This window comes from Arvicola amphibius, chromosome 4 (assembly GCF_903992535.2).
Source record: "Arvicola amphibius chromosome 4, mArvAmp1.2, whole genome shotgun sequence".
Classification (NCBI taxonomy): domain Eukaryota; kingdom Metazoa; phylum Chordata; class Mammalia; order Rodentia; family Cricetidae; genus Arvicola; species Arvicola amphibius.
The window spans coordinates 140,416,522-140,438,023 of record NC_052050.1 but is presented as its reverse complement, the minus strand read 5'-3'; the positions used below and the strand labels follow the sequence as shown (position 1 = coordinate 140,438,023).

Below are 21,502 nucleotides of genomic sequence, written 5' to 3'. Positions count from 1 at the left end.
TATTTGGACGGATGTGCCATTTCAAGATAGTACCGGTTGGGAGCTACTGGAAGCAAACAGAGGGGCAGCTGCTAGCCTTGCAAATCATACATCCAGTCAACATCATAATGCAATGCACAAGAAGCCAGCAGCAACTGAATATATGGGAGGTTTGGCTGAAATACTGTGAAAAAGCAACCACTGTAACTGTAGAAAACTTGCTCTCGACATAACATAACATAAAGGCACCATTGATATCTTTCTCGTTTTTTGAAATACTGTAAAAAATTGCTACATATGGCACATAACACATTTTTACATACATATATTTAATTTATAAAAGTTTTTTTCCTGTTTTCTATTTGCAGAACTGCTAAAATAAAATAAATTGTTTAATTTAAGGTGAAATACTTTATTATATAAAATAAAGTTTTACAGGTGAATCTATGTGTTTATTTAGGTTTATACAGCGATAGGGTCTTGGTTAGCCATTACACTAGACAGCCTGGCCTGTAATTCTTCCTGCGTGGAGAAGCGGCCTGCTGGGTTAGTCCTGCTATCAGCCAGACGGAAGGCAGGGGCCGCCTCAAGACTGGCTGCCAGGGGGTTCTGTATGCCCAGGAATGGTGTATCTTCACCTATTCGTTCATCTTCTGTTTCACTTTCTGAGTTACTGCTCACAGAACTTACGTTGTTGTCCATTTCCAACCGATTGGCAATGTGGCCATTGGGCTTGGTTCTTTTGGCCCGCCGGCTGTTGGTGAGTTTCTTAACAGGCTCTTGAACTGGCTCATACTCCTGGGTCGTCTCGTACTCCTCATCCTCCACTATCCTCAGTGGGCTAGGGGGGAGACTGGTACTTTGATGGGCAGGGTTGTGATGAAAGGAGTTGAGTTGCTGGGGGTGACGATCACACTTCTTCTCCCGGAGCCTTGGCGGTGTCACAAGAAGCAGAGGTCTCTCTTCTTCCACAAAGGGGCTGACTACCATGGAGGGCATGGACACCGTCATGCTGGACACGGGTGGAGACATTTCCGAAGGGGGTGATTTAGGGGAGCTTGGCGTGTGGAAATCTACAGGTGACATACGTGCCGGGGTGGTCATGGCTGATACATACCTGTGTGAGCACAGAATACCCCACGTGAGTGTAGTGGAAATAAGAAGCATAGAGCAGGGAGGGGCAGGGGACAGAGTTCATCGTGGGCTATAGTTAGAGAACAGTCATCATTGAATACTTAAGTTTTACACTAGAAGTTCGGCACCCTTGGATCCTATCATTATAAAGCCAAGAGTTTCCTTACAGGAACCATGCAAAGATCAGCTAAATCATCTAGCTCATTAAAGCTTTCGAGAGTTTAGTCTCATCATGAATTCAAATAAAAGTACGTGAGCCAAGAAAAGAAGGCTCCCAGCTTGGGGGACTTAGAAGGGAAAGAAGTATTCTTAAATACTATACCTTCCTAAAGGCCAAGGGGTCTTAGAGAATGAAGCCCAAATGGGGAATGGAAGAGGATCTAAGATGAGTTGCTGACAGCTGGATCTGCATGCATTTGGATCTGTAAGCCTTGTTTCTCCTTAGCTCAGCTATAAGGTTATGTCTTATGAAAAAAAAAGAGCATAGTAACTTAAAGATTTATTCCTGAAAACAGCGTAGTACATTTGTGTGCCATTCAGTTGAAATTTTCATGAAATGCTACTAGTTCACATTCAAATTTGCAACTCTCCGTTTCAGGGTGCAATACATTCAAGGCATGGCTGATAAGAACCATAATTTGGTTTCATATTCCCACAGTGGCCAATCTCCCATCTATTGCTCTTCCAAATCCCACCATTGCATCAGTCTTTGGTTTCCTTCTGAGAACACTTGTCAAAGAAACTCCGAAGCGCCTAGCAAGCCTTTGTGTAAACACAAGGGTTGGATATACCATGGTATCTTATGCCATGTTATGTTTGTGAATGCCACCAATCCAGTCCAGACACCGTGCTCCTGTTTTGCAGTGCTGTGCCTTCCCTAGAACAGGAAGGACTATCCTTTGGGCTGCGTCTGAGTCATCTTTCTCAGCTTTTGATAGTGATGCTACTAGCACACAGCATCACAGTCAAATTCGATGTGACCTGTGATGACACAGGATACTGGAGCTCTCTGAACTCCAGATAATGGAAAAGAAGACTATTAAGGCTCCCACTTGTCCATGATTCATGGTGATAAATAAGTGAGACCCAGCTGTGTTTAAAACTAGAAAAAGTGTCTCAGAATCTGAAACATTTGGAGCCCAAGTGTGCAGATATATTTTTTTGAGGGTACTTAAATTAGACCCTCTGTGAAATGCTTGTCGCAGCTCAGACAACACATACGAGTGACTCATCTTTTTGTCTCCCATGATCTTTCACCTCAAGACAGTTCCACGATTCTAGGTGGTATCTCTGTGATGTCTGGATGCCTACTTTAACAGACAGAATCTCCAAAGATAAGCCAGGGCAGTGAAGAGAACCTTCACCCTACTCCTTGTGCGTGTTCCAAGAAGGCTTAACAGGAATGAAGAGACTTCAATATGCAAAAATATAATTATAGAAGAAGATAAATGCTCTAAGCCAGTTTTAGACCACACTCTTCTACAGATGTGTTATAAAGAGAATACTGACTCTATGAATTATGTCATTTCTGAAACTGCTTTAGGTAGTTAATAGGTTCTTTGACCTGAAAGTTCCCAATGGGTGGTTCACTGTACTTTCAGGTCCTTAAATGAAAAGTTCTTTGAAACCATCTCCACCCAGGTCACTGTAAAATACATATGGATTTGGCATTATCATGACCTTTTAGTCAATAGGAAAAGACCAGACTGCGATAACAAGAAAATAAACCAATTGGACTGGAAAATCAGCAGGTAACAGCTTGCAGATGGGCTAAAATGTCAGTTAGCCATGGCTTTCTTCTCGCATAGGTGAAAATGGATAAGGAGAACATCCAAGTTCAACACCCCTACTTAGTACCTCCTCCATCTATTTTTTTTCATTCTTTAGTTTGCCTTTGTTATTACTTCTCTGACCCAAACTACATCTCCCACCGAAGGCAAGGCAAACATTCTGGAATAAAGGGTAGTATCAGAGGCTATATGCGCTTTGGAAATCTCCTAGAAAAGTTGCCAGGCTAATCACACAAGAGCTTTATTCATCCATCACTGCTTGGAACTTCATGAACGGGACACGATATGGTGTAACACACGGGGGTGTTCCCCCATGACCATCAGCAAAGACAACAGCCCTTGACTTGATCTAACTGAGGCCAGAGGTAGGGCAATTAGCGTATGAGAACATAAGGCCAGATCAGCCATGGAGGTAGAATATGGACAACCGGATAATTGGAATTAGATGGGGGTACTTAAATGTTACACCTGAAGAAAGTACGACCCTGAGTGAGTCTGAGCCTAGGGTCAGGTCTGAGAACTCCATGTTGACTGTACAGTCCACACATATTACTCTCACTCCTTAAGAGTCTGCTGCCTTTCAGCCACTGAGATGATGGGAGAAGCTCAGGAGAAAGGAGCTCAGCCAAATAAGAGGATGACTTCACCAACTAGAAGTATCGGGGAACTGATGACACCCCTTATATAAGGATGAATTTCTTTCGGTGAGACCGCAGGTACTCATGGGATTCTCTTACTGAATGCGGCTCTCCTCCATGACAGCTTTGCCCTTCGGTTTTACCTTTCGCTATGAGGAGAGTCTCGGTACGAGTCAGGGGTTTCTCTGGCATGCCTGAGGAAGCTGTTACACTCGCGAGGGCCTCCCAGACCATGAAGACGTCCTCGTGGGCCCCCAGCTGGGCTGCTGTGCCTACTGTTTTCTACTGATGACATCATGATTACAGAGTGGCTTTCTGAAATGATGCTTTCTGTGTGCCCGTTACTCCAGCTGGGTAGAAGGGAAACGTAAGAGGCAGTGAGACAGACTGGTTTAATTACATGCAAAAAAAAAAAAGGCAAAGAACAAAAGTGATTCTGGCAAATATCGATACACCAGTAGCCCAGAATTGATACCAAGATTTCTTTGTTGTAAAGAGAATCTTGATTCAGATTGGATTTGTAAAGACACTGTTCATTCATTTCTCTATCCATCCCATAACTATTTAGCAAATGCCACCATGTACTAAGTATTATTGCAGTTTCACTGTGCTTGGGTGGCTTGGGCTAAACAAAAGGATTGCTGTGTGCTTAACAGCTGGAATCCTGGTGCTGTACACTGTAGAGTGGGCGCCACCAGCACAAAACCACAGGAGCATCAGAAAACTGAGCCATCAGCTATGTAGCCATTTCCAGGGGGCACTGCCAGGGCAGTCTACGCTTTAGAAACAAACGTCTAAGTATCGCACAGAATCTAGACGGATTTTTTTTTTCCCCATAGTGGGCAGCAATAGCAGAGTACAAGGCATGGCAACTTCTAGACTGAGGAGCAGCAAGCCTGCAAGGTAATAATTACTAAGCATTTTCATTGTTTTTAATGGAAACATTAGGCCTAGACTTAACTTGGTAAGAGCAGTTTAGGCCCCCAAAATCTATGAATGCTCAAACTCAGTATATTTTCCTGCTTCTGTCTCTTTTGCCTTTGATAATAAAGGGTAAGAAACAAAGGAAATGATTCTTAGGAAGACTTCTTTCCTTCTGAGATGTTTGTTTCCCCTCGTACCTGTGACTAGGCGTCTGGGTGGCAGTCGTGGAGTGGTGAGCTGTGGAAGTGTAATGACTGGTGGAAAAGGATGTCTCGGCTTCTCTCTCGACAGTATGCTCACTGGAGATGACGTTTTTAGACACGAATTGCTGGAAAGCCAGAGACACAACTTGAAAAGGCATGCAGGTGTAAACATAAATACACTAATCCAGGTCCACATCGGTTCTCATACGCATATTTCACATAGATCTCAGCCAGCCAGATGGCGAATCCTTTTCCGGCCTCAATGGCTTTGAGGTTAGATACATGGAGTCAATAAAATTCCTTTCCAAATGTTTGCACAAGAAATCTCAACCTCATTTCTCTCATTTCCAACTGATAACAGAAATATCACAAATATTCGGTCAGGTATTATTTTTGTCCACATTTCTCCAAGTCAAAACGACCGATATATGAGGGAAACAAAAATGTAATATAGTCTGACTTGTTTCAATTCATGCCACTAGTTTTAATATTTTAGACCTTCCTCTTTGAATTTCATAGGCCTATGCTAGCCCTACTGATATTATTGAAGATGTTAACTTGCTGAGTGATATTTGAGAGACTTACACTATTTTTAAGCTCTGAACAAATTGCATATGCCCAGTGCTTTCTCTCTGGCGAATCTCTTTTATTTTCATCAGCAGAACACAGTAGCTGTTACTGCGGGCTAACAGTGATGGAAAAGTTTCTTGTAAGTGCCCTTTGTATTTCTAAAACTCTGAGTGAAATCAGCTAAACCACAAGAAAAGAATCAGAAAGAGATATTTAGTAAAACGGATACTTTTAGAGTCTGCTGAGAGTGTGTAGTCTGAAGAACCCGATATTCACGTGGGGGATTCTACAGGCTGGCTCTTTCTGTTTATAGAAAAGATGAACATGGGATGTACTCACTCATAACTGGTTTCTAGCCATAAATAAAGGACATCGAGCCTATAATTCGTAAAAAAATCCTAGAGAAGCTATATAAGAAGGTGAACCCAAAGAAAAACATATAGTTATCCTCCTGGATACTGGAAGTAGACAAGATTGCTGGACAAAAAATGGGAACATGGGGGTGGGGTGGGAAGGGGGAGGGGGGGATGGGGAGAGAAAAGTGTGAAGTGGAGGATGGGAAGAGCTTGGGGGAATTGGATGGTTGGGATATAGGAAGGGTGGATAGGGGAACAAGGAATTATATATCTTAGTTAAGGAAGCCATTCTAGGGTTGGCAGAGACTTGACTCTAGAGGGGTTCCCAGGTGTCCAGGAAGACGCCCCCAGCTAGTTCCTTGGGCAGCTGAGGAGAGGGTGCCAGAAATGTCCAGATCCTATTGCCATACTCATGAATATCTTGCATATTACCATAGAACCTTTACCTGGCATTGGATGGAGAAAATGACAGAGCCCCACATAGGAGCACCGGACTGAGCTCCCAAGGTCCTGATGAGGAGCAAAAGGAGGGAGATCATGAGCAAGGAAGTCAGGACCGTGAGGAGTGCGTTCACCCATTGAGACGGTGGGACAGATCTAACGGGAGACCACCAAGTCCAGTTGGAATGCGACTGATGGAACAGGGGACCAAACCGGACTCTCTGAATGTGGCTGACGGTGGAGGAGGACTGAGAAACCAAGGACAACGGCAATGAACATGAACTCTACAGCATGGACAGGCTCACTGTGAGCCTTGTCAGTTTGGTTGCTCACCTTCCTGGACTTAGGGGGAGCTGGGAGGACCTTGGACTTAACATAGTGAAGGGAACTCTGATGGCTCTTTGTCTTGGAGAGGGGTGGAGTGGGGGTATGGGTGGAAGGGAGGGGAGGGAAGGGGGAGGAGGAGGGGAGGAGATGGAAATCTTTAATTAAAAAAAATGAGAAAAAAAAAAGTAAAACAGAACAACAACAACAAAAAAGAAACACTTCTACATCTGGAATTTCCTGGGGACAACTGCTTATCCTGAAGACTGCACCATGAGCTGCTACCACGTTAGTGCCCATTCTACTCTTGCCTTCTGGAGGCACTTTCCACCCAGTGGATCTAATGAAAACACTATCTAACAATTACTAAGTACTCACTAAGTGTGCTGGGTTAAGTGTTTCAGGCAGATTATCTTAGTAAAGTTGGTATTATTTTTAGCCCTGCTATAATGAAGAACTAAGGTTGAAAGGGGGTTATTTGTGCTATAATTGCAATCTAAAGTCATGGTCCTGTTGCTGTTATAGATTATGTTATACATCAATCTATGTCAAATTATATATATATATTGCATTATATATTAAATATTACAGTTTTACTGTTAGTGAGTGCATTTTTTGACCTTGAAGAGCATTCTAATGAACCCCATTATTGGGAGGGAAGCAAATACTCCCTATTACACTTTGGTTCCCAAAACTCTGTTATGAGACTTGGAAGTAACCCCCAGCTCCAGACTTGTGTCTATGACCCATCTTCTCCACCTAAGATATACCTTCTCTTACAGGACACAAAGCGATATTACAAATTTCAAGCTTTGTCTATTAAGAAAACCACTCATTCCAAGGGAGCAATGGGGGACCACAGATTCCAGGGAAGGAATGGGGGACTACACATTCCAGGGAGAGAATGGGGAACTACAGATTCCACGGGGAGAATGGGGACTACACATTCCAGGGGAGAATGGGAGACTACACATTCCAGGGGGAGAATTAGGGACTACAAATTCCAGGGGGAGAACGGGGGTTGGAACATGAACAACAATTTTTCAGAACTCAGAACATCTGGCAAGAGCTCTGGTCCGGATCTCTTAATATGGAAGACCTCAATGGGGATATGCAAATGGTCTCAAGAGCAGCCTAGAATCTAGTCACATTTAGAACTAAGTACATGGCACAATAAAAACAAAATACCCAAATGATTAAGGATGAATTTCATCTGGAGGGCATGACATCACACAGATGGAGCCAGGGAATAAATAAGTATTACCTTCTCCTAGCTTTGCTCCTTAAAGAATACTTAAGAAATCTCCTGCCTTTTCATACCCCAATCTTCCTTTGGAAATTGGAATCAGAAAATCACATGTACCATGAAAAGTACCTCATAGAAATACTTCAAAGCTCCTAGCTTGTTTTGTTATGAACCAGTGGTATAATAATAGAGTAGCCTTCATTTCTAAATGACTAAAAATAAATATTCCTTATGACCCTGGTTTTATTATTTATTTGTTTTTCCTTCTTTCTATGGCCTCCTTGCAGAACACACCAAGTATTACCCCGAAGTCTTAATGACACTGTATAAAGGAAAAATGTGCTAATGTAATAACTAAATCCATTTTCAAATAGCTTTCATTATTTTTCTCCTGGCAAAACTGTGGGTTTCTGGAAGTCAATGTGATAAGTGACAGCAGCTAATGGCCTAAGATTACAAAAAAAAACTTCAGTGTGCCTAAATGGCAAATGAATGCTTGGCTTCCCCAGTGGTTGGTCAACGTACATTCACCAGCTGCACGTTCTCTGGTGGTGGGTTCGGATGGTGAGGCCCGTTGGCTATGTTCACCATGTTGTTCCGTTCAGACCGAAGGCTCTGCCTAAGCCGATCATGAAGCTTTTGCCGCTGTTTCCTGGATATGAAAAAAAGGAGCACGTTGGTTCCTATTACATTGTCTTTCTGTTTGTTTCGCTACAGCCAAATCTGTATTCTTCTAACACTAATAAGCAGTTTGAGGCAGTCAATTGGTGGTGATAAAGGGGGAAGAAAAGTATACATCACTCTATCTCAGAAAGAGCAACATCACACATCCTTAGAAAGCTGGTTTTAATAGTGAGATGGAATTCTCATAGAAATGTTATACATAGCTATTGTACTGAGGGAGAATAAAAAAGGAGGAAAAACAGAAATGTTGATATTTGGCTAAATTCTCAATGTTCTTGGTACATTTTTATCTACATTATATATTGGTCTTACATATTTTGAACTATGGAATTGATAAGACTGGTTTCATTCATTAATTTTTCTATGTGACTTATTAAGAAAATTAACTTAGCCCACTGTTTTATTTGTACATTTTACACAGTGAATGTGTGCGCGCACATGACCCACATGTAAGTGGAATTCTGGGTATATTTTGGCATTATATTTTGGTGCAATTGTAACAAGACTTTAAAAGCACTTGCAATGCTTTTTGTAGAAGAGGTGGTAAACATTCAAATTTGAATCTAATAATACCTATGATGCCAATTCCATGAGAGCTTATATTTATCAGTCAGTTCACACAGCCTTCTAACCATAGGATACTGTGGAAACACAATTCATGCTATAGGTTCTGTGGCAAAAATGCATGTGACCTCTGTTCTGTAACACAACATGCGGAACAAGACATTACTATGACTAGTTTGGGCCAGAAAATACTATGCCATCAGGCAAAACAGAAGCCACAACTCTGAGTATTACACTTGGACTTGAAGAAATCCTCGGTGGAGAGAAAAGTTCAGGGATCTCCCTGCTAGGCCAATGCATGCGTGTTAACAGGGACACCTGTAGAAGCTCAGGCATAAGGACGGCCTTATCTTTAAGGTTTTCTCTTTAACTTTCTTTCCAAGCAAATTTGGCTTGCTTATCCTTCCACAAAAACTTCTATATATACAGCCCATTTAGAGAGCATTTATGTTGGAAAATCATAGAATTAAAACATACTCATTTTAACTCCCAACCCCCCCCCCCAAAGAAACCAACAACAAAAAAATCCCAAACACCCGTATCTTGAATACTATGAAATGCTTCCTTTATTTCTTAAGTTTCTGGACGTATCCTTATGAGTCGCATTGGACTTTTCCTCAATCTTTGGCATTTATGCTCTTAGTAGGTTGTGCCTGTGCGGAACTCTGACCCAGAAGCCTGTTCCTCTAATTCTTTGTCCATTCACAGAGCCCTGATCACTGAGAAATTTGCTGAGCTGCACATAAACAGGCAAAGGTGCACGAGTGGGGAACATAAGGATCTTAAGTCTCTGTGTTCCTTTGCTCCCCAAGCCTTGAGCATGGGCCCTGGGACTGCAGAGCCCCTGCCTGCCTAACCGACTTCTACACCAAGGGGAGTGGATGAGGAGCTGAGGGGAAGGTTTACTTGGTTTTGCAGTAGGCCACCACACACATGATGCCGACCACCAGCAGGGCGATACAGATGCCGGTGATTGTCAACACTCTCTTCTGGTAGAGTTCCTCCGCTTCTGGAAAGGGGTGAGAGCACATGTCACCAAGGTCATTTACCATCACCAGGACTTACGACAACTGAACAGTTGGCATGCTTAATGACATTACCCATGTCCCCCAGACAATGAACACTTGACAGTTCTTTAGGTTTACATACATGTCTAAGGGACAACATATTCTATGCTCTACTCTGAGCATAAATAATAAGCTAGCTAGGGCCATTGAAAGTAAAAATGTTATATTTTATGATTTGTCTAATTTCAAGCTATAATTATATATATATATGATATTAAACTGGAAAATCATAGACATTAATTACAAAAGAATTTATTAAACCTTTATCAATGTTATTATTTTATTAAATATATTACAAACCATCTCTTGCAAAGACAACAGGAATCAATATTGATAAAGAGAGCTAAGATGGGCATCAGGGAGATGGTTCATTCTTTCTTCCTCTATTGACCACCCTCCATGCCAATCCTCTTTCCACTCCCCTCCTGTCTTATGACATCACTTCATATCCAGTGGTCTTTACAGAGAGACATTTCTACAGTGAACAAAATTTAACTCCAAAGTATTTGCAAACATGAACTTGGCTTGTAGTTAGTTAGTTAAGGCAACAGTCCCATGTTGTAGAGTAAATGAAGCAGAAGAAACAGTACACCGTGGGGGATCAGGACTCGGGCCAGATAAAACCCAACCTGATGGGTAGGGCACTCTTGGGCCACAGGAAAGGTTTGCTCTCTGGAGGAAAATGGTTATAAATTTCTTAGCTGAAGTTAGCAACTCGATTTGTATTCAGAAGTCCATCATTAACACAAATGATGTGTACTTTGGACCAGATTGCACAACCCCACATCAGACAACTTGACCATTCTAAAGAAACGTGGTGCTCTCAAGAGATCTGAGCTCAAGGTACCATTCTACTCCAGATGCAGTCAGTTTGTAATTTGTTGAAACTTTTCTAGGTGAAAATCAGGGCCTTTGGAGGATGTCTTGGTTTTGTACAAAGGTGAGTCAGGGTGTTAACAAAATTTGCAGACTTACTGGAGATGCTGGCTGCTTAACAGCCAAGCTTCCGATAATCTAATTATTTTTATTGGACGATCTTGACACATTCACCCAGCACACATTATAAATGGTTTGTGTGCCATTAAAGTTAATAAGCGGGGCCAGAACTGGAGACCCCGGCGCAAATCGAATGGTCTTTTCTGGGTATCAACAAGAAAGGCACAAAGATTATTTTCATCATAGGTTTTCCAGCCTCAGGAGCTATACCTTTGTCTGCATTGAGAAAGGGCAGGCCACAGGAAGTTTTCTTTAAAGATGAATAAGCGAATTTAAATTTCTATCCAATTAGTGGATCTTATCATAAATGAAAACGTTTCCTACAAGCCGAGTCCATGATAATCAAGTCCCAGTTAACAGGTCAAGAACATTGTCAAATCAAATTAATAGAGTTCTGATTATTAAGAGGAGAACAGAAGTCAGTGAGGAAAAGACAATACTGAAGAGATTATACGAAAACAAACAGAAAGGGTTGGAGGTGGAGAGGAAAAACAAATCAAGAGGACAGACAGACTGAAAGAATGACAGAGAGCAAGAAAGTCCAGTATAAGGGAAAAACAAGGTTAAAAGTTAGGGAGCCATCTGGAGTCCCTGGCACAGCATGCCTGATATTAAGGGAGAAAAAATAAAGAAAGAAATGAAAACCAGACGGAGGAGATGCTTGGGGGGAAGGGGGAGGAAAAGGTGGGTACAAAGTGGGAAGGGGTGTCCCATACAGCATAACTCCTAAACTGGGCTAGCCGTGACATGGAAGCCATGATTAAAAAGCCAAGCAGTTGGTGCATTGCGGTGCCAAAGTATGCAGGAGACATACAGGTGGTGTCATGGAGCTAACGTGTTGGTGTGTGCACTGCAGAGGTCTCACAATGACATGATGGTAGGGGCTTATGTGTTAACTGCTCCTATCTGTTACCCCCAGACAATGGCAGGGGATTGGCCTTTATGAGGTGTTCTCTGTAGCCTCCCTCCCTGGCATCCACAGTTTTTAGAGTGTCTGTCTAAGAAGCATAATCTCATTCTACTGCTCTTTCTTCACACAGCATAAGCTTGTTAGGAAATGGAGCACTAACATTGGCATCAAGAAATGGCAAGCCCTACATCCCATGTTTTGCCTAATGTACTTTTTTTTTTAAGCTGGTGAGCTTTGGCAAGGGTATAGAGGTAGGACACTTGCCTAGAATATGGGAGATCCTGGGTTTGGTTTCACAAATGGATGAGGGGGGAAGAAAGGCTAAAAACCAAGCCTTTGGTTGCTGCTTTTCAAAGACTCCCTATACTTTGAAACACCTAAGAAATGGTTTCTACAAACTTCAAAAACATGGGAGCATACAGAAGGACTAAAATGAGCATTGCGGGCATCATGGGTTGCCCCCCAAAACTCTCAAGGATCCCTACAATAAGTTCTCTTTCAGTTGTTGTTGACTAGGAAAGAACAGACTGAGTTGGGTGTGTGACTGGCTCACATCTGGCCATTGGCCTATTCTTAAGGCTCGTCAGTAAAACAATTATTTCAGGGACTAAAGTGTTCAGTAAAGGACAATGGGACTAAAGGGAGTTAACTAAAGGCAGGGAACATGAACAAGATTAAGTCCTGTGCTCACATCAGTTCTGACTGCAAGAAAGATTTCTCACCTAAACTTTTTGATTTTTTTTCATGATTTTGCCACATCAGATTATCTCCACAATATGAATGCTAAAAGAAAAAAAAAAACAGTCTTTGACAAACAGCATGTTCCCTTAGACTATTGCTCTTGCTCTTCTCATGTAATTTTTTTTAAATTATCCCCCCCCCTTTTTTTTTGCTTGGCAGTATCCACAGGGCAAGAGCAAATCAGAGCTAGTACTAAAAATCAGCCCGAAGGTCTGGCCTGTCTCCACGAGTGGATGTGCTCCAAGTCTCTCTGGTTTGGCTGTATGGACTAGACCGCAGTGACTCACAGCGAGACATTTTCATTCTGCTGCATCCAGGAGAAAAGACAGAGTCACTTGCTCTTGCTCTCTTGTTTTGCAATGACCCTTAAGGTCAGGTGTTGTTTCAGGATATAACGACTGGTCTCCCCACTACAAAGTCTTTGAGAGAGGCAGATGGCAGCACGCTGCCCTTTTGAACCAGGAGGACAACTGAGGGAGCAGTTACACAGCATAACTATCTGACTCCACTATCTAGAAATAGAAATAGTAAATTCTATGGTCAGGCCAAAAAGCTCCTCTGAGTAGGGAAGTTCTACTATTGAAAAAGGTAACTCTGAGGGTTTGGCCATTGGCTTCCCATAGTGCTATGAGATTTCTGGCACAGGGAGTCTTCCTTTGAGGAAGGCAGAACCCTCAAGAGTGATGTGTAAACCTCTTTGTGTTCCCAAAGTGTAGGAGCTTTTTGTTTTTCTTTTTAATGCCAAAAAGCCCACTCATTTAAATTTGTGCTTTTATTTTCAACCTACAAGTTGAATAGCTATCTTCTTTTTGTTTTCTAGAAGGAATGACAATTAAGCTCCTCTCCATGTCCCTGCCAGGACTGGCTACTGCCTCATGCATCACCAGTGACGTTTCTGAGTAGATGATGTCCTCAGCCAAAAGGATGCTCAGCCTCGGTCGGGATGCTCTTGCTGCACCTCGGGTAAGCCGCAAAGGGAGCGGACAGTTTGATCATCATAACATGGTGCTTTCGACCAAGACCCAGTTGGGTTCTTTCAGACTGCTCTCACAAAGACCCTTTACCTATTTTCTTTTCTTTTCTTTCTTTTTATTTTTGGATAATGGGTCTTATGGACTATGCCTACATTTCATCTGCCTTTGGGAGCTTTGTTGTTCTGATATTTACAGGTAAGCTTTTCTACGTGATGACTCCTCTCAGTAATCTCAATCTTAGTGTTTTCAATTTAATTCTATCAGCCCTGGAATGTCCACCTAAAAGAACATCCTTTGTTTTCTATTTGCTTGCTTATAAGCAAATGAAGTTGACTAGAGTTGACCCTGAGTATCTCCAAGATACTACTAGTTCTTCAGTGCATAGAACACTACCTCAGTGTAGGACACCTGAATGCTATGGTATTGAATAGATGAATTTTATGTTGTATGTAAACCCCCATCGGGCTATCTTTTACATGGATGTACTTATTTTTTCCCCTCTGACCTTTGGTTTGATTTCTCCTGTAGCCTATGCACCATTCCAACTTACCCCAGCTTTTAAGTACCAGCATGGTCCAATCAATGGGTCACACAATGTGGGGTCTATGATAAGATACAGCAGGAGGGACCTCTAGTCTAAGTAAAGGGAGGCTTGGAAATTTAAAACCTGCTGCACCCCAATAACATTTCCATAAACTAATTGTAGATGGAAAGCAGAGAAACCAGTGTTATAGCTGTATGATCCCTTCTAAAGAAAAAGGAAATTAGTTAGGAACTGAAAAGCAAGAAGAGGAAGGGCAAAAGAGGTCAGCTCAGAGGCTCTACATTCTGCAGGCTAAAAGGAATGATGATTGGTCCATACCCATAAATTCAATCCCAAGATGCTCTGCCAATGCAGAAAGTTGACAAAAAAAAAAAAAAAAAGAAAAAAGAAAGGAGAAAAGTTTCAGAAAAGAGCAATACACCGCACTCCAAAACAAATTAAACACGACTACGACAGCTCTGTGCGTGCACACTGAACAGGGCAGGCGGTGAGTGTTACGGAAGCATGCTCAGGCACGCGCAATCCCACCGGCGAGGCGGGAGAGCACAGGGTCTTTAGTAACCTTCCAAAGCTTCTACCGAGGGAGGTTAGGAGCTGAACCATGCTTGACTCGTCATTCAAGAACAGATGTATTTTATAACCAGCAAAAGCATTTGCAATAAGTTGATTTGCTTTTAGAAGATGTTCTAAGGAGTTTTTTTTTTTGTTTTGTTTTTTGTTTGTTTGAATTTTGAACTAAATGCATCCAGTGGCAGAGACAGGAGTACATGTCACGAAGACAGTAACTTGGTTTGAAATTTGTCTCACACTGGATTTTCCTTGCTGGTGGGTAGTAATACTTTAGTGTTATTTTTAAAGTTGTACCTCTGTCACTTAACTTCCCAGTTCCTGCACTACATACACCAGCCATTTCATTCTAGGAAAGCAACAAAAGCTTCTACCCAGAAACATGACCAAGGGAAGCCAGGTTATTGGTGACTGTTTTCAGTTTTTCATATAATTTCTGTGTAGGATTGGGCAACTTGAAACCTCGCTTTTTTTCAAATTGAAAAGGAAAAGATTTTTCCCCCTAGGTGTGTTATGTGGAGATTCAGTTTCTGGGGTCTTTACTACTTTTTCAAACTATTAGTTAGAGGTAATTAGGTCAGCTTTCCACAGTGCTGAGCTCCAGTGGGCACAGGTGCCAAGAGAACCTCAGCACCACCCAGGGAAGTGTGAGCCAATGCCCAGCATTTCCACAGCTCTGTACAAAGCCTGTGCAGACGAAAATGGGCAACAAGGGGAGGGAGGACGAGGCAAAGAGCAAAAAATATCCAGGAAGGATACTTTGCCTTCTTGCAACAAAAGTTGACAGTTAAGTTTCATCAAGCATGTAGGCCCTCTCTCTCGGTGAGTACAATGTGTTAGGGTGAAAGGTGAGTGGGAGGCAGGGATCAGAAGCAGACGTCTGTAGTCCCTTCTCTTAGTGGATTAGGAAGAAATCGGGGGCATTCGACTAATATAATAAAGTAGCACTCTTGCAGTATAAGCTGCAGGGATGTGGCTTTTACAAAATCATCAGTCAGGACATGGAGAGAGCAGCCCTTAAAGACACAAGTGGAAGGGCCGATCGTGGTTCCGATCCTGTCTCTCCCACTCACCTGTTTAGTAACTTTGGTCAGGCTTATTGCTTACTGAAAAAAATTCATGATAACGCATGCTCACTGGTGAGCCTATGGAACGAATTACGGTCTGCAAGAGCAGAGGGTTCAGGATTCTGGGAAAAAGACATGTCTAGAGATGCATCATGGGACAAACAGTGCAGTACATTCATGGTTACTCTGAGTAATTTTATGCAGGGAAACACTGAATACTCCTAGGATCTATCAGAAAAAGAAAATAGACGAAGATTTTGCAGCCACGTCAAGAAATGATGATCCCTACGTCAAAAATATATCTTGGAAATGGGAGGCATGATCTATAATGACTTCTGATGTGGGTCTGGTGTACACCCACAAGTAGTCTGAATTTTTCCTAAATTAAGAACCAGAAGCCTTAGGGTTAATTCCGTTGTACAAGTAATTCATAATGAAATAATCTATTCAAACACAAATGAATTTCTCTTGCCTCTATGCAATTCATCAGACTGACATTTTTTCCCATTTGCTTTTTCATATAAACTTTGGAACATCAATGTGAAAAAAATTGGTTTCTAAGGAAATTGATAATAAACTTCCTTTCTCATTTCTTTCATGAAGCTATGATCCAATTTTCTTCCTAGAAGCTTCTGTGTCTCTTTCTTTTTCCTCCTATAAGTCACTAATAACTTAAGGGTTAAAATCAAGACATATCTATAAAAAATCCTTTCCAAAGAACTACTCCATTCTTATGTGAATGCTTCTAATGATTTGTATTAGTTGCATAGAAAGCTTGGTTAAGTCTTCAGTAAAATTAGTAGCATGCCCATGCATACATATTACTGCATTTACAGTTTTATAGGTAAGCCTGTGAGCCTAACTATAATTTCATTTCAAGGGAAGTCATTCACATCAGGCAGCTCCAATTTTAAATAATTCAAGAGGAAATTGGTACTTAAAATGGGAATCTCTTTTGGCTGTGAGCCCTAACAAGGAAACAAGCAGAAGAATGCATGCATCAGTCATTCTAGACCCAGAACAACGATGCTCTCATTTATCTTTATATCTCTTTCACTTTACATCCCACAAAAGAAGCAGAATGCACAACCTTTCCATTAGGTAAAGAAATTCTTTCTATCTGCTCTATTTAATCTAATGCTGGTGCTAGCTCATTATGCAGCACATGGTTCCACTGAACTTCTGGCGAGCCACTACATGCTTCAAATTCAATTAATAATTCACAAACACGAAGGTTACTGTAAACAATTGAGTTTCCTTTTCTACATGAGATTTCCTGCCAGGACCATGGCAATATAAAAAAAATAATTTAAATCTAAAGTCTCCCGAAACTATTAAATATTGACTCGCTAATCCTTTGTGTTAGGCTTTTATAATTACTTGACGAAAACTGATTAACCTGGAGGTTAATTTAAATTTTCAACTGCATTAGCGAGAAGAACAATAAAATAACTTTCTTTCATCAAAATTATACAGCCATTGCAATTATGGTTTCTGTTCAAATTTCACGCATTCAGGATGCTATTTTTAACATCTTTGGACTTGTTTCTGCAAGTAATCTCAAAGACATGCAGTCTTGATTTTCTGTATCTCTGGATTTTTTTCTAAAAAACTCTAATGCCTCTTCTAAATGGGAGGAATTTAGTGTCTTGACTCTAATTTCAGACTTACCTTTACAAGTGTAGATGCTGTTTTTCACAATCTGCATTGTTACTGAGCCCTTTGAAATGTAATAGACTTTTGCCCTAGTCCCCAGTTTTCATGTGCAGAAGAACACACACACACACACACACACACACACACATACACACAAAGCAAATTTCACACTCAATTGAAATGTATGACAATTCTGTCATCTGTGGAGTGCTCTTTATTCTACCGTTAGCAAGATACATGTTATACATGTTTGATATGTACATTATCTTAACAGCCTCTTTAAAACATTTAGAAATCAATGAAATAATGTATATGCTAATAACAAATGGCTCAAAAGTACTTTTAAGGCTGAGAAGTTTACTCATTTTGAAAATGTGCCTCAAGTTCTAAATGTCCACTTCAAAGTCAACTATAATGTGAGCTGTTCTATACTTAGTTCCTATGGCTTGCCAGCTTCCCCAGGACATACTTGCCCCATGCGGCCTCCGGGTCCTGGAGCTCTGAATGTATTTTCTCTTTCCTCCACCAAGTCTACGCGTTGTGTGGGGGCTCCTTACACACATGCCACCACTTGCTAGGGATCACAGTATCACAAGTAGGGATTAACTAGATTTAAGGCTAAAGTGGATACTTTCTTAAGAAGTACTCTATGTTATATTTCAAGACAAATGGCTGCTGTAAATTGTACCCCTTTCTTTCCTAAGTTAAATCAGCATTTGTGGACCAGTCAATACGATGTGGTGATCAAGATAACTATCTAACCTTAATAATATAAATTATGTGTTAAACATGTTGAAGAATTGTATATTCTCGTTGCAATGTTACTCTTCAACTGAGAATATGGTTTGGCAAGCTGTAACCTTGGTTTGAGGCAGGATTCTTCTCTTTAAAGATCATGTCATGTTCTCTAAGACAGTGTGTCTGTAAACAATCACATTTTCAAGTGACCTCTGTGGGATTCTCGTCTAAATTCTCTGTCAGCATCCACTGTTACTTGAACATGGAGTAACAAAACTCACTCCCCTGTCTGTCTGTCTACTGGGGAAGATACAAACTGAGAACTTCAGAGGCAGACATTAGAAAATGAACTCTGGACAAGATGATTCGGGGAAAAAGTGGTGTCTGATTGGAAACGCTTGCTCCTCCAGACATGTGGTATCAATAACGCAGCCATTATGAGCTGGCCTCATGACTGAGCTTCCTATCAATCCTTGTTAAATCAAGTTAAACATGAATGCTAATTTCCTGCATGCCTTCCCAAAGTGTCACTGAAGGCTTACTAAAAGTTCATTTTAGGAGCCTCATCCTGGACTTCAGACAGAGTGGCTAATTTAAATAATGTCAAATAAAAGAGAAAATGGTGGAAAAGTGAATGAGCACATATTTGGTGATTACCAATGGCAGAGTTAACAGTTATTGTTCTGTAAAATATTTGCATTTTTGATGCTTGCCCTTATCTAGGGAGACAACCTTCTACAACACATCTCTAGTGGCTGAGAATATATAAGACATATATAAGAATAGCTTACTTCTTTCCATTAAATTCTAAAAAGTAGATTTATACCTATACTATCATGTGGGCTTGCTAAATCTATGCTATTTGAATACAACCAAACCAGTCAAAAACTGATTTTATTAATTAAAATTCTACTTTCCCTTCTATTTTTACTTTCTATCCTATCTAATTAAAAAAAAATACCTATAGCTACTGAGAGAAAATTCATGTCTGATAAATGCTGTTATTTAAATATTTGTTAATACAGTGAATATATTTCAAAATTTAACAATACCAACTTGCCAGTTTTTACTAGGGAAAATTAGAGCTTATGCCATAATCTTTGATAACTTAGTCTATGGAAGTACTTAAATTTCATTTCACTAAAAACATGGCTATTATACTAATAGCATCTGTGACTCTTAACTTTTTCTTTTTTTGAGACAAGGTTTCATTGTGTAGCTCTGGCTGGCCTGTAGTTCAGAGAGATCAACCTGCCTCTGCTCCCTAAGCACTGATATCTGTGACGATTAACAGAAATTTATTCTTCCCATGAATCAGAACCAAGGTAAATCTCTGATTCTTTGGATACTTAAATGACCAGCTTGTGTGATTATTTTCAATGTTTTAAGAAGTTAAACTGTAGTGAGCTGTGTAAAATACTCTTGATGATTATTAATTGATAGGGTTGACAAAAGCAGCCTTGCACTGATAGTTGTAAGTAAAGATTTAATGGAACACAGGCTGGCCCATTAGTTTGTTCATTAGCTACGACTGTCTTCAAGCTATAAGGCGGGAGAATGGGGCCTCGTCATGGCATGACACCGTCATCACAAACCTTAAAATACTGGTTATCTGAAGCTTCATAGGAAAACCTTACCAATTCATGATTTACACGATTAAGTGGGATATAGGCAATGTGATGTTCTAAAGGTTTTAGAGGCCGAGAGATACCACCCCAGTTCACGAGGAGCCTGACAGACATCCAGTTGAGTTACTCAGGAGATTATCTACAATGTGGACTGAGTAGTTTAGCAATGATGTTTAAAACATCATGACCTCACAGACTTCCACTAAACTTGCCTGCTCAGCATTAAACACTTACATATTTCTTCTAAATTTGTTATTATATTTTGAAGTAATAGTATTCCAAACTTTACGTAATAGCTACTTTCTAAGATTACCCTTAAAGCAGCATAAATAATCATATTAAGGAACACTAGGATAATGGTGATTATCTAAACTCATTCTGAATTACTTACTTCCCAAGAAACAAAACTATGTGCCTGAATATTGCCTTGGCTGGGAAATATTTGTTTTTAATTTTTTCTATCTAGGTTCAAAAACCTAGTAGTGTTTTGCTTTTTTTTTTTTTTTTTTTTGTCCTTTTGCCTGGATGTGAACTTGGCTTAATGAAAAAAAAGTCTGAACTCTTTTCGTGATGTTTATTTGATATGAATAACACACTCTGAGTCAAAATCAACTTACCATCATTTCAAGGGTATGTTGGTTACAACCTAACAACGGCCTTTGCAGGCTGTGGATGTTGGATACAGAAATGGACTGCTTGGTGCAATGACTTTATTTTATCAATACAAGTGCAACTCTGAAACGTCTTTCTTATTATTTCACTCCTCCATGTGGACTATCCACAGGATGCATGATCCATCTCAGAAATATCCGGAGCCTCACACCCCTACTAGCAACCCAGAGCCGACTAGTCACAAACAGAGGAGGCAACACAACGGCTTTGTTAATGTTCTCATGCGACAGGCAGAGGCAGTCAATATTAGACCTGGTAGAACACGCTAGCTCTAGGTGACTCTGAGGGGAGATGTAGCAACAAGAAAGCAGCACCGACTGAGCATGCTCCTATTCAGGCAGAGACAGAAAGGGAGTGGACGTACTGTAGAAGCTGGCCATTACGTAGTTTTGGCAACGATCACCAGTAAACTCATTTGGGCACCTGAGAGAAGAAACAAAAAAACAATGGTAGAAAAAAAACAGAGAAAAAGAGAAGAGGTGAATATACGCTAGAGAAGGTCCTTGAGTGTCATTGACTGAACTTGGTGAATTCACCCTCAGGAACTGAATCCTTGTCCTGATCATGGCTTTTATACTCTGGCATCTCCCTAGCGCTTAAAAATTTGGACAAAAAAAAAATTCAGTTTGCAGCCGTCTATGGCAGTAAGATTCCAGGATTTCTAGGTGACTGCTTTCTTTCCAAAGAAGTCACCAGACGATTGATGGTTTAGTCATCTAGTTGGAGAAATAGGTAGAAAATGATTTGGAGTAGGTTCACTGCTGACTCCCAGAATCACAGGCCTCTCTGACCAGTCATTCCTTCACATTTTAACTTTAGGACCTAAGTGAATGACAGGCAACTGAGACCACAGTGGATGGGTTCATGCCCTGAGTGGAGACACCATAATTAGAACAATAGGAATCAGTTACAACTGAGCCGTAAAAGCACCAAGTGGTTGCGATTGTTGCTGTGGTTTGGTGGAGAAAGCAGATTTCAGATTATTTGAACATACTTTCTTGGGTTTGGACTTTCATGGGCACATTCTCAGTACATCTTGCTCCAGTGAATCCAGGTTGGCACCTAGAGGGCAAAAACGTGATAAGCAAT

General features: G+C 40.9%; 1 protein-coding gene across 10 annotated transcripts in view; it reads right to left on the bottom strand.

Moving 5' to 3' along the window:
• Positions 1-435: 435 nt before the first annotated feature.
• The window catches only part of Nrg1 (neuregulin 1), a 1,000,950-nt gene continuing 979,883 nt past the window's right edge, over positions 436-21,502 (bottom strand). For 2 of the 10 annotated variants that reach the window (XM_038325665.1, XM_038325671.1), the window contains 7 exons: positions 20,778-20,836; positions 14,404-14,427; positions 9,760-9,862; positions 8,131-8,257; positions 4,663-4,793; positions 3,685-3,891; positions 436-1,096 (listed from right to left, as the gene is read on the bottom strand). In XM_038325665.1, the coding sequence (XP_038181593.1) occupies positions 442-1,096; positions 3,685-3,891; positions 4,663-4,793; positions 8,131-8,257; positions 9,760-9,862; positions 14,404-14,427; positions 20,778-20,836 (1,306 nt within the window). In that variant the 3' untranslated portion in view covers positions 436-441. Of the gene's footprint in view, positions 1,097-1,456; positions 1,578-3,684; positions 3,892-4,662; positions 4,794-8,130; positions 8,258-9,759; positions 9,863-14,403; positions 14,428-16,297; positions 16,384-20,706; positions 20,837-21,407; positions 21,476-21,502 lie in introns of those variants that run through there. The other 8 variants (XM_038325675.1, XM_038325676.1, XM_038325666.1 and 5 more) reach the window with 7 other exon arrangements.